This window comes from Microcebus murinus, chromosome 10 (genome assembly GCF_040939455.1).
Source record: "Microcebus murinus isolate Inina chromosome 10, M.murinus_Inina_mat1.0, whole genome shotgun sequence".
Classification (NCBI taxonomy): domain Eukaryota; kingdom Metazoa; phylum Chordata; class Mammalia; order Primates; family Cheirogaleidae; genus Microcebus; species Microcebus murinus.
Window position 1 is genome coordinate 7,143,607 of NC_134113.1, and position 13,975 is coordinate 7,157,581.

Below are 13,975 nucleotides of genomic sequence, written 5' to 3' on the forward strand. Positions count from 1 at the left end.
GACTCTGTCTCAAAAAAAAAAAAAAAAAAAAAGAAAATTACTTTGTTAGTAAGAAAATATGGTCCACTGTGATACATGACAAAAAGACATTTTTCTGATTATAAAAATTATACATGTACCCTCTCAAAAGTAATACAATGTTCAGCATCCATAGCAAAAAACACAGAAAACAGAAAATTATAAAGAAGAAAAGCATCTGGGAGATACCAATTTGGTGCATTTCTTTCTAGTTTTACACCCACTGCATGTGTAAACGAGTGACTACCCCAGGCTTTACTGAGTGCACGTGAGTGTCAGTGTCGATCTGCAGATGTGGGCTCAGCCAGGTGTCTACATGCGCTCACAGGTGCATCCTGGGGCCCTACAAGCTGCTTGCTCTGGGTCTCCCCTCGCTGGTCCTTCTTAGTACGTAGACCACATCTTCAGCCAAGGACCAGTCGACAGCCCCAACTGGTACATCCTTGAATCCCGTCCAGCCACCTACCGGGACCTGCTGCACCTGGGGCGCGGCAACCGTCTGCACCGTGGCTGGGGCAAGGGTCTGCAGTGTGCCATTGGCCGTTTGTGTCAGCACCCGCTGGGCCTGTACCGTCTGTACCTGCTGCTGGATGGTGACTGGCTGTACCTGGGAGGATGTCACCAGGCTTTGGACTTGAGGCTGAAGGACTTGGTTAGAAGAGGAGAAAAAAGTCACATGGATGAAGAATGCATTCTGTCACTGTAGCTGCAGCAATAACCTGAGGATGGAGTATCTCATAATGATTCCAACTGCCCACCTGCTGCTGAAGAAGATGTGCACAGCCATTTACAAGCTGGTTTAGATAACAAGAACATGCCATAAGGGCTGCATCAATTTCTGAGAGAACGAGTACAAATTGTTTCATTACGCTGGGTGCTGGGGTGGAGGTAAGGGAAGCTAATGGGCAAATGACTGCATCCAGCAACGGAGTTAACAGATGTGGGGAATCAACAACTCCCTGGGGCTTCATTTCCTCCCGTCCTTCTTGGATGGAAAGTGTACTTTGGCATGACTGTCTTGGCTTTTTGCCTTTATACCCACCCCACTCCCCCAAATTCTTGAACTCCCTAAAGAACTGTCAGATTCTTTACAATTCAGAGCAATACTAATACCACACAGGGCTCCCCACAGAGTCAGAGGGAAATCTGGTGAAAAGGCACTGGGGCACAGCACATCACGGAAACAACACGCCACCTTCATTCACTCATTCATTCACGCAGCACATACTGAGGGTCGACTGCCTGCTACTTGGAGATGCAGCACCTATATTAAAAGTCACGTTCATCTCCACAGGCATTTGCTGAATGGATGGTCCTCAACCTGTGGGTGCTGAGATCTGACTACTGCCTAGGCAAGTTTTAAGCCTAATTTTATTCAAGCCTCCACCACTAGATACTAGGATGGCCCTGTGCCTACCATGCTTGTTGGATTTTTTGAGCAAGTTTCTCTGAAGCAGGCACAATAGATATTAAGGTATTTGAAGAAGCAGAATGTGAAATGTTCCTGCACCAGTTCTTACTGCCAGTTACTAGAAACTCATTCAGACAGGACCATATTGGTATATCTGTCATCCCCAAAAAGGACACAAAGATTTAGTGTCTGCAAACTGGCCCATAAACTTTGGAACCAACCAATCACTACCACATCTGCCTTCTGAATCACCTTGAAAGCTGGTAGCTGCATTCTGGTATATTAAAGGCTGCTGGATGATCCTTGTCTGAGGAGCGGTGCTGAATGTCGGGGTGATCATTACTGTCTGTTGCTGCAGCTGAGCTGGAGGTTGAGGCTGGGGCTGGGGGCGGGGCTGAAGGATAGGAGTTGCCCTCGGTGGGGTAGGAACTGAGGTGGCAGGGACCTTGACCTGCAGGGCTGGAGCCTGGGGGGAAGCAGCTGAGGAAGAGAATGAAGGTAATGGGACCTGGCTGAATGACCGCTGCATCAAGGGGTCCACGGCTGCCGTGCCACTGCTGCCTCTGCCATTGCTGCTGCCGCTGCTGCCACCGCCACCACCGCTGCCACTACTGCCGGGAAAGGAGCTACACAGCTGCTCTGAAAACAAGTCTGGGAACTCTCCCACTTGATTACTGACAAACTGTAGCATCTCTGTGAAGAAAAGAAAAGAAATTTTGTTGCCATCCAAAATATTAACTTTCAAACTTGCTTAAGAGACTAAGGCATGAAAACCCAATGGCTTTCCTAAATCCACAGCAGAAATAGGTCAGGAAACCCTTATACCTCCTTCTTATGTGGGGATCACCAGGGCCAAATTGGCTGACCAAGGCACCCGAGACAACAGGACAGGGCTTCGTGTGTTTGATGTCTTCTCCTTTCCTCACCCCCACCTCCAGGCCCTTTTTACCCATTTCCCTGATTGCTTTTATCAATCATAATAGCAACTACCTCTGTCCAAGGTGGGTGTTGCTTTGTGCAGGGTATTGTGGGTCCTCTTGTACAGGTGGAGGCACTGAGGCAGTAGGCATAGTCACTGTCTTAAGGCTTTGGAGTGCAAGGAAGTGTGAGGCCACCTCTGGTCTCAGCACTGCCAGACCCTAACTCTCTCTAACCCCTTTCCTCACCACAGGCAGGCTCTGGACCTCATCTCCACGCTGAGCAAAGCCCTGGCACTGCTGTTGCCCTCAGAAACACTCAGGGATGATGAAGTTGATGGCCCCTAAGTCATGGACTTTTAGGGGTAGAAAGGATGGAAAGATCATACATGAAGTCCAGAACAGGGAAACATCTTGACCAAGGTCTCATAGCTTGTCAGGGACCAGCCAGGGTTAGAACCAGTTCTCTGCCTCCCAGCTGTGTGTTCTTCTACTGCACCACAGTGCACTACCAGGAGGTCAAGGCACAGCAACCCAGCCCTGCGCTGGGCGCCATGCTCTGCAGGGCCCACTCTGGCCCTCCTCCCTCCTCCCTTGGTTGTGCACCTTCCCTCTGCACAAGGAGTCTACGGGGCCAAGGGGATGTGTCCACCTGGAGACATCACTTTCTAGATCATGTTCTAAGTACCTGGGACCCTTAAATTCTCAGTCTTTAGAAGCAAGTCTGCTTCCAGGGCCTCTTCCTTGGTCCATCTTCCCACAGGCTTGCCAAAACCCTGCTTAATCTGCAAGCAGCAACTCATCCCTCATAAGCCCTTCTCCTCTTCATATGGTTGGTCCCTATTAGGAGTCAGGGGCCTCAGCTTTGTCCCAGATATTTTCAGACATACAGTTCTTTATGTTGTTCACTTCCCTCCCCCTTTCCTCTCTCCATACAGCCCCAAGAAGCTTTTGCTTGTTCTTGAACTGTAGTCTCTCCTTTCCAAACCCTCAAGGCCATATGATGCTCTGATTTGGACACCAAAGCAACAGAAACCATCACCACCACCACTACCTGGCACTATCTCCATCTATTCCCCCCAAACCTTCAGCAGCATGTCCTTCCCAGGTCTCTGATACTGTGTGTGCCTACGTGCGCAGGAGAGCGAGGGTCTGGGGTATGAAGAGGTGGCATGTCGGATAAGCAGAAAGCTGCCAGAGTTTCTACTGTGGCTTCCATATGCGATAATTGGAGCTTAGCATTTCAATTTCACCACCTTAAGTGTTCAGTCAGTTAAACCTGCTGGGCAAAATAGTATCTCACCTGACAAAATTCCTACATAGTCGTACTAGTATTTACCAACACCTTGACACTCAGTTCTGTCCTCATTCAGCTCACTATATGCAGGAGGGAGAAATGGGCAGACTGCCACAGATCCTGCAACTTGTACCAACCAGTTCCAACTCCCTGTACATGGTTAAACCAAGAAATTTCCTCAAACTCAGCACAAGACTTAAAACACAATTTAGTGCTGACACATTCCAAGCACCAGATTATAAGATGCTTTGAGAAAATGATTAAGAGAAACCTAATAATTTGTTGAGCCTTCCAGAATTCCCATAAAATCTCAACTCTTTGGGAAATTAACAGAGGTGAGTCAGAAGAATATCACTCATTGGCTGCCTATTTTCCTCCATGGAAAACTAAGGAGGACAGAAGGCCAGGGTGGCCTGGTAGATGGGCACAGGATTTGGTGCCACATGAGCCTGGGTGTGAGTCTTAGGAGGCCCACCTAACACACTGACTGACACACTAGAAGAAAAATATCTTCTTTGGGGCCATGGTGTTTTATTAGGAAAATAGAATAAAAACTTTGAAAACAAAACAATCCTTTCTAATGTAATGAAAAATTTGTTATTTTTTATTCTTTTCTGTGCATGAGTTATATACAACTTGAAAAACAGTTCTCGTGCCTCCCAAGGTGAAGAGACGTGTGAGTTACATATGCTTCATGAGGCCCCCGGCCTCAAAATCAAAAATTGGCGTGAGTTAAAAGCAACTCACATGGCAGTTAATGTGCTTATCATCTGTGTGAGTGTGGGCACATTACTTCTGTCTTTGTCTTGATTTCTTCACTACAAAAGGCTGCTTTGAGAATATACACTTGGTCTCTTTGCTTTGAGGATTAATAAGATAATTTATGCAAAGTGCTTGGGAGACCCTTATACAGGCCCCTCTTAGTGGTACTTCCAGAGCCTCCACCACACAGGCATGTGGGTCTGCTGATCTCATCTCATCGAGCGCTCTCGAAACCCTTCTGTGGGGAAGACATGGGCTGGTGTGGTGAAGTAAGCTGCAAAGGTCACAAAACTTAGTTCACAAAGCAGGTTAAGAGTGTGTAGGCAGATGGAATGCGACTGCTTAAATTAAAAAAACAAAAAAAACCCGTTCAACCCACACACAAAAAGCTCCAGTGGAGCCATCTCCAGTCAGCCAGGCAGCCAGGAGTTGGGCTAAGTGGCACAGAGGGGCCATTAAGACAAGCATTTGCAGGAAGGAGTGACAGGAAGAGGCTCTCGGAGCCCCTCCTCCAGCAGGGCACACAGGGCCTCCCTGAGCCCCCATCTGTTCTGCAGCGCCAGGGAAGAGGAAGCCTGGACAAGCAGGGAGCAGTTATGCTCTGTAATTCTGAGCTACCCCCCACCCACCCCCACCATGGGAGGGAGGCTTGGGAGAAGGCACAGGTTTTATGGAGCTTTGAAAATGAAGTTCTAGTTCCTGCTGCAGCCTGCAGAGCCCAGAGCCAGAGACAGGCCTCCCAGGAGCTGGGCTGGCACACTCAAGCTCATCTTGCTTCCCTGCTCCTGTTTCAGCTGCTGCTTAAACTTAGGGCTAGGCTGGGCACGGTGGCTCATGCCTGTAATCCTGGCACTCTGGGAGGCCAAGGTGGAGGATCATTCGAGATCAGGAGTTCGAGACCAGCCTGAGCAAGGGTGAGACAACCCCCCCATCTCTACTAAAAATAGAAAGAAATTAGCTGGACAACTAAAAATATGTAGAAAAAATTAGCCAAGCATGGTGGGGCATGCCTGTAGCCCCAGCTACTCGGGAGGCTGAGGCAGGAGGATCGCCTGAGCCCAGGTGTTTGAGGTTGGTGTGAGCTAGGCTGATGCCACAGCACTCTAGCCCGGGCAATGGAGTGAGACTCTGTCTCAAAAAAAAAAAAAAAAAAAACCAACAAAAAACTTAGGGCTAAATTGCTTAACAAAGCAGGTGGGGCCCCAAGAAACGACATCTAGGTTCTGGTCTCTAAAAGCAAGTAACCAAAATTAGAGGCTCCAGTTGTCATCCTTACATTGCAAGCAGCCCTGTGTTTGGGATCATCCAAAGAGATTCCAAGTTCACATGCACTTTATGGAGCATATGGCCTAGAGGTATCATAAATCACACCCCAGCTCAGCCTGTGGCATCTTCTTGAGAGCAAGTTAACCTGAAATATGATTAGATTAATTCTAGTCTGGAATAAAGACTCTAAAGCTCCCAAATGGGGTAACAATTTCTCCAAACTGCACAATCAATAATCCTTTAATAGGCATTTGTTACCTAGCCGCATTAGGTGCCAAGAGAACTAGTTTAAAAAGGACATTTGTTCTTTTTTTTTTTTTTTTTCTGAGAGTTTTGCTATGTTGCTCAGGCTAGAGTGCCATGGTGTCAGCCTAGCTCACAGCAACCTCAAACTCCTGGGCTCAAGCGATCCTTCTGCCTCAGCCTCTTGAGTAGCTGGGACTATAGGCATGCGCCACCATGCCCCACTAATTTCTTTCTATTTTTAGTAGAGACGGGGTCTCACTCTTGCTCAGGCTGGTCTCAAACTCCTGACCTCAAGCCATCCTCCCACCTTGGCCTCCCAGAGTGCTAGGATTACAGGCCTGAGCCACTTCACCCAGCCCGTTTATTCTTATACTTTGTATTTATTATGTACCTTGTGTCAGACAATCTTTCAATATATTTTTTAAAAAATCATAAAATTAGCTGGGCAAGGTAGCTCACTCTTGTAATCCTAGCACCCTGGGAGGCTGAGGCCAGGAGTTTGGGCAACAGCAAGACCCTGTCTCTAAAAAAAAAAAAATTAGAAAAATAGAAAAATTAACAGGGCATGGTGGCGTGCACCTATAGAGTACCAGCTACTTGGGAGGCTGAGGCAGGAGGATCGCTTGAGCCCAGGAGTTTGAGGTTGCAGTGAGTTGTGATGACACCACTGCACTCTAGCTGGAGTAACAGAGTGAGACCCTGTCTCAACAAAACAAAACAAACAAAAAAAACCCATAAAAGTAATATATTCACCACCTTCCAGATTTCTTCCTATACAAGGCTTGCCTGTACACACAAGCATGCACATGTGTGCAAACAGTTTTACAAAGGTGGTATCTTAGTTCCCTTTGCTTAATAAAACATGAAAAGCCCTCAGTGTCAACCATTATGGACATAACACCATCCTTTTTAAGAGTGTCATGGTTCTGTATTATATGACATTGTATTGTATTGGAGCACTAGAATTGGTTTAACCACTCAATGATGATGGATAGTTGCTTTCCATTTTAACACATTATTAACAACTCTTACAAAAATCTTTTTCCACTTATCTATTTTCTTAGGATAAATTTCTAGAAGTTGGCTGGGTCAAAGGCCAGGCATATGTGCTTTGGAAGGGTTTTAACAATTTATGCTCCCGCTAGCATTTCCCCACATCCATTTCTGTCAATCTGACAGTGGAAAAAACCGACATGGAATTGTTATGTCTTGCATGAGTGAGTGCTAAATGAGGCTGAAGTCTCTTTTTTAAATCCCAATTTTACTGACCATTTGTATTTCTTCCTTTGTAAATTGCCCGCTCTTGACCTTTATTCATTTTTCCATTGGGCTATATTTTGTCTCTTTACTGATTTGAAAAACTTTCAGATATTATGGTGTTTGTTCTTTCTTACATGTTTGCGAATACTTCCCCTACTTTGTTATTTGTCTTTGAATTTGTTCAGGAAAAAAAAGAATGACATAGTGATCAAGAGTCACCTTATCCTAGCCTTGTAATCTGGGGCAAGTTTTACCTTGCTGAGCTGAGGTTTTCTCACCTGTAAAATGTAGCTAACAATTATAGCTAACTCAGGCGCTGTTGAGGTAACTCACGTGACATCTGTAGTATGGTGTCTAGCACTCAGTATGAGCTCGTACGTGTTATTCGTGGTTTGGTTTTTTTGACATCTTTGCTTTAATTCATTTCAAAAATGTGAATATGCTCCAATGTGTGATATATCAGGCAACAACCAAGCATAATATGAATTTGCTTATGCATGAGAGAAATACTAAAAAATGCAGAACATCATCCTCAGCTGAAATGAGCCATATAGGAATGTACAAGATGTGTGCATGCCACACACATGCACCTCAAACGGCCTCATCAGGTCACTGCATGTGTTAAGAACGACACCCATCCACACTGGTGCCAGAACTTCCCACTGGACTTCAGAGAGCCCCCCTTCCACCACTTCACAGTAACTCCCAAGATGTAACTCACTTTCATAAGCAAATTTCAGGACTTTTTCAAGGCACAGAAACTTATTTATTGTGGTATTTATATATTTCTTAATCACTTATCTGTAAAACTGTGTGACTGTTTTTTTTTATTAGGTTCTCTTTTTTTTTTTTTTTAAATAATAAGCCCTTTTTCTGCTCCTTTTTGGGTCACATATGAAGTTTTTTTTGTTCTGTTTTGGGACAGAGTCTTACTCTGTTGTCCTGAGTAGAGTGCCGTGGAGTCAACCTAGCTCATGCCAACCTCAAACACCTGGGCTCAAGTGATCCTCCTGCCTCAGTCTCTTAAGTAGCTGGGACTATAGGTGCACACCACGATGCTCAGCTAATTTTTCTATTTTTGGTAGAGATGGGGTTTCGCTCTTACTCAGGCTGGTCTTGAACTCCTGAGCTCAAGCCATCCTCCCACCTAGGCCTCCAGGAGCACTAGGATTATAGGCATGAGCCACTGCACCTGGCCTACCCATGAAGTTTTTGATTGTTGTGACCCTTAACCCTCACTTCCCCATAAACCCTATGTTTTTTATTGCACAATTTTGTATAGCACAGTGATTTTTAGGAACATACATGCTGCATTATAACAGAACTGACCACACACAAATTTTAATATTGTATAATGAATTTATATGGTTTTTGTGTTATACTTAAAAAATCCCTCACCCCAAGATTATAAGGATAGTTTCTCTCCTAAACTTTCTACTCATATTGCCCCCAATCTTTCTCAGATAGGGTCTCACTCTGTCACCCTGGCTAGAGTATAGTGGCGTTATCACAGCTTACTGCAACCTCAAACTCCTGGGCTCCAGCAATCCTCCCAAGGTGCTGGGACTACAGGCACGTGCAACCACACCTGGCTAATTTTTCTATTTTTTTTTTTTTTTTTTTGTAGAGACGGGGTCTTGCTCTTGCTCAGGCTGGTCTCCAACTCCTGGCCTCAAGCTATCCTTCCATCTCGGCCTCCCAAAGTGCTGGGATTACAGTGTGAGCCACCACTCATGCCTGCTTTTTATTTTATCTTTCAAATTAGAACGCTCCGGCCAGGCGTGGTGGTTCACGCCTGTAATCTTAGCACTCTGGGAGGCCAAGGTGGGAGGATCATTTGAGCTCAGTAGTTCAAGATCAGCCATCTCTACTAAAAAAATAGAAATTAGCTAGACAACTAAAATAAATAAATAAACCTATCTATCCATCCATCCATCCTATCTATCCATTTTAAAAAAAATTAGCGGGGCATGGTGGTAGATGCCTGTAGTCCCAGCTACTCAGGAGGCTGAGGCAGGAGGATTGCTTGAGTCCAGGAGATTGAGGTTGCTGTGAGCTAGGCTGATGCCACGGCACTCTAGCCCAGGCAACAGAGTAAGACTCTGTTTCAAAAAAAAAAAAAAAAAAAAAAAAAAAAGAACTGTCCAACAAGCACAAGAATATAGAAGTAAACATGGTATGTGATGTGTGTAGGTCACTGGAAATGAACCACAACCAGTGAAAGAGAGGGAGGTAAACACAAAATCTATTAATACTTCCCAACAAGTACTCTGCTTGAGCATATAAAAAGTCTTTCACATTGATGAGCTTATCTCCCCATCTATGAGTGATGTTTTTTCTAACAATTAAAAAAAAAATCAAATGTAGACGAGTATAGCTGAGGGTCAGTTGTGATATAACTTTTCATTTCTCCACCATTCGGCTATTTGTGATCACCACTGCTTTCTCCAGCACCTACAGTATCAGTTACCCCCACTCCAGTCGCCCAGAGGGGCAGGTGAGGACCTGGGCTTTGCCAACCACAGCCTTCAACCTAGAAGCCCTGAAATGTAAGCAATAACTTAAGGAACAAAGGGGCAGTTTCAACAGGTAAATTGCCATCTAAAATTGCTCCACTCAAAACACCAGGGGACACAACAGAGCACAGGGATAGCATCATGTACTTCAAGGGGATTCTGGGTCACCTTCCCGGGAAAAGGGAGTCTGGAGGAGGTGTTGAATGACACAGGATGGCAAACTGGTGACTCAGGCATCCTATATTTTAAGTAACGGGTGAGTGAACTCTTTTTCCTGACAAAGAAACCACAAAGGAAAATTGGGTGGGGAGGTGGATCTTGTGTTTTGTAACATACACAAATGTGTCATATATTCCTTTGCATATACCAAATAGTACATGATAAAACAAAACAATTAGGTATTAGGAGAAAAAGAAATAAAAAAGGGAACCCAAATAAATTGTCAACTGGTCTTCTGGTCTGCTCCCTGGGGCTCTCTCTCCCCCACCTCCCATGGCAGCCCCAAGGGGACCCAACTCTGCAGAAAAAAGAAAAGTGGAGGAAGAGAATAAAGAGAATTCCAGGCTTCTCTGGTCCACCGCACAGGGGACCTGAGCCCACTCTCATAGCGTCAACCAGGAGAGCAACCTGCAGCACCACCTTCAACTGCTCCTTCTTCCCTCTGCCACATAGTCACTCTGAATTCCGATCGGGTCTCAACCCGTACATCACAGATTTATCCTTCACTCGGCTACCACACTCTGGATTCCAACCATAGCCTCCTACCCAGTGACAGCCATCATCTTTGAGTATCTTGTTGGTTTTTAAATCACATCAAATTTCTTAAATACAGGCTTCAAAGCTTCCTATATTGTTCCCTTCTATGCCAAGGGTTTTACCTCTCACCCACCTTAGTTCATCATCCACCCTGGAAAAACACTTCCTTTTCTGTGCATGCCTTTGGGGGTGCGGTGGGGCAATCTCTTTGAACGTGTCTGCCACGCCTCGCCTTTCCTACTTGTGACAACCCTCTTCCTTTTTTCAAACTCTGACTGTCATAATTCCACTTCAAAACTACTTACAATTATTTTTACCAAGGACTCTTTTCTACTTCAGTTCCAGCCATCTTTTAGCTCTTGAACCCAATTATGTTTTGTTAAGGAAAATTATCTAAAACTTGAAAATAAGGTTAAAAAAAAAAAAGTTCTACGCCCCCTTTAAAGTTAATACTAGAGCACAGCCTTGCCTGCCTGCCTAAAGGTCATCTGATGCTCTATGCAAAAATAACCTTGTTTGACTTTCTATTTACTACTGATTAGGGCCCCATTCTATAAAGTTATATGTTAACTTTCAGAAAATCGGTAAGATTTCCGGCTGGTAGAAAAGATAAGATTTTGTTTTAATTGTACTGCAGGGCATTAACCAGTTTTGCATCTGAATTTGCAATCTTATTCCTGCATTCTCTTTTCTGCTGTGTAAATATCAGTTTCTTACATTCTCCTTTGATCCAGCTTTGTTATCCTGTTAGTTTCCTCATTAATAATGTTAAGAAATTTTTGAGCTGTGCTCATGCCATATTAATGTAAGAGTATGTTTTTAACTTTTTTAAAGTTTTACTTTGCCACATTACATATAGTAAGTTATATTCTTAAAATGCTGCTGGGTGCAGTGGTGCACGCCTATAATCCCAGCTACTAAGGGGACTGAGGCGGGAGGATTGCTTGAGCCCAGGAACTCAAGGTCAGCCTGGGCAACATAGCCAGAGCCCATCTCTAAATAAATAAATAAAATGCTTTTCTTGTGTCTTGTGCTCTACAAGTGCATGGACAAAATCTTCTACTTCCGTGTACCTCTCAAAGCACCGAGCACCCTGGTGCTAAAAAACCAAAAACTTTGTACCCACTCACTGAAATACTCTCCACAGCAACTTTCATGTAACCTATAAAAATGTCGATCCTGTTTTCTGAACCTGAAACTGGAAGGAACATATCGCCTCAAAATAGAACAAGATATTTAAAAAATTTAGACTATTTTGGAAATTCTGACTCAATCGATGTAATTTCTACAAAGCTTTCACTTTTGGGGAAGTAAGTATGTAAATATGAAAGGATTTCAATATGTTGAGTACCCACTGTGTACCAGGCCACATAGATGATAAATCAGTTCCTGACATCAAGGAGTTAGTGAAAGTATCATCATATGGTCTGTGGAGTCTGTCACGGCATACATATATGTCTACAAGACACTAAAGAGGACACAGGGGACATGATAAAATCACAGACTCCAGCAGTTGAATAGCTCCCCTTGAAGGAGCTGGAATGAAGGCTGATCTGGATGCAGAGTGTATTCTACGCCAGGGAACCTCACGAGCCCGGGCAGGGAGGTAGAGCTTCACAGTGGGCTGTAGAAGAGAATGGGTGGCAGGCAGGCTGGGCAGGTCATTAGGGACCAAAGCACAAAGGGTCCTGCAACTCCTGGTAGTAAACTTGGGCATTTTCCTCAATAAAAATTAAGGAAAATTGACATCAAGTTGTCCAACAATGCTCTAAAAGGAGAGAGCCCCTCCAACCTAGTAATTGCTCATTTTGATTTGTAGGAGGAAGCTGATGCCCTGCCCAGAGCCCCGTAACATCATGAACTAACTATGAATCATTCTGGGCCAGGCGCAGTGGCTCATACCTATAATCCCAGCACTTTCGGAGGGCGAGGCAGGAGGAGTTTGAGACTAGCTTGGGCAACACAGACCCTGCCGCTACAAAATATAGAACAATTAGCCAGGACTACAGGTGTGTGCCTGTAGTCCCAGCTACTTGGGAGGCTGAGGCAGGAGGACTGCTTGGACCTAGGAGTTTGAGGTTGCAATGAGGTATGATGATACCACTGTACTCCAGCCTTAGTGACAGAGCGGGACCCTGTCCTCCCCTACCCCAAAATAGAATCATTATAAGCAAAAACAGAGGTAGAATCTGAATTGAGAGCAAATACAGAACGGCTAAAACAAAAAGTCAGATAACTTCGTCAACTGATGAGTAAAATTTTCTGAAAATTAGTTAAAGAAGCATTCTGGTTATGCATATGGTTCTAAAAAATGATCAACACTGGGAAATAGGCTACCTCCTAGGGACTATACAAAGAAAGGATTTCAGCTTAAAGTTGAGAGAGGAGGGAAAAAAAAGAAAAGAGAAAGAAAGGGTGACAAGGAATCATATTTAGGGAAAATAGCAGGATGTCCAGAAGCTAAACTGAGACCTTTTTTACAAGGTCAAACTGAATGGGTATTTCACGTTTATATTCAAAGGGAGACTGGGAGCAATGGCTCATGCCTGTAATCCTAGCACTTTATAATCCTAGCACTTTGGGAGGCCAAGGTGGGTGGACTGTGCCAGGAGTTTGAGATCAGCTTGACCAACAGAGCGAGATCTGGTCTCTACAAAAAATATGACTTGAACCTGGGTAATAGGCCAGGACCCTATGTCTGTCTCTCTTTCTCTCTTTGACTTTATATATAAATATATATATAGGGTGTGGATCCAGTAATGTAATTAATTGCCATGCTATCTTTGTAAAATTAATTTCCTTGAGACTCAGTTTCCTTACTTACAAATATGAGAATAAACTCTGATGGATATATATTAATATAATATATAGGAATATGTCAAGCATGTAATAAAATGCATTTGATTCTTTCAGGTGTTTTGTTTTTTTTTTTTCCTCCTTATTTTTCTCCCTCCTGCAATGGGTCTCCATAGTATTTTAAAACAATTTTTTAGGCCGGGCTCATGCCTGTAATCCTAGCAGTCTGAGAGGCCAAGGGCGGAGGATCGCTCGAGGCCAGGAGTTCAACACCAGCCTGAGCAAGAGCGAGATCCCATCTCTACTAAAAATAGAAAGAAATTAGCTGGACAACTAAAAATATATATAGAAAAAATTAGCCAGGCATGGTGGTGCATGCCTGTAGTACTACCAGCTACTTGAGAGGCTGAGGCAGGAATGGATTGCTTGAGCCCAGGAGTTTGAGGTTCCTGTGAGGTAGGCTGACGCCACATCACTCTAGCCCAGGCAAGACTCTGTCTCAAAATAAATAAATAAATAAATAAATATTTTTTTTAGGAACAGTGTCTCACTGTGTTGCCCAGGATGGTCTCCAGCTCCTAGGCTCAAGCAATTCTCCTCCCATGTAGCTGGGACTCTTCCCAAGCTTTATTGTTAAAAAATAAATTTAAAAAAGGAATTCAGATTTAGAATTTAGATTTCAATAAATTTTTGAATAAAAGCCAATGGTCATTCAAGAAAACAAAGACAA

At 44.2% G+C, this 13,975-nt stretch overlaps 1 protein-coding gene across 2 annotated transcripts in view; it reads right to left on the reverse strand.

The window, feature by feature from the left end:
- Positions 1–13,975, reverse strand: part of SREBF2 (sterol regulatory element binding transcription factor 2) — a 62,196-nt gene that overhangs the window by 30,139 nt on the left and 18,082 nt on the right. The window contains exons 2-3 of one of the 2 annotated variants that reach the window (XM_012741773.3): positions 1,682–2,122; positions 485–666 (exon numbers count right to left, since the gene is read on the reverse strand). In XM_012741773.3, coding sequence (XP_012597227.2) covers positions 485–666; positions 1,682–2,122 — 623 coding nt within the window. Of the gene's footprint in view, positions 1–484; positions 667–1,681; positions 2,123–13,975 lie in introns of those variants that run through there. The other variant, XM_076006964.1, reaches the window with a different exon arrangement.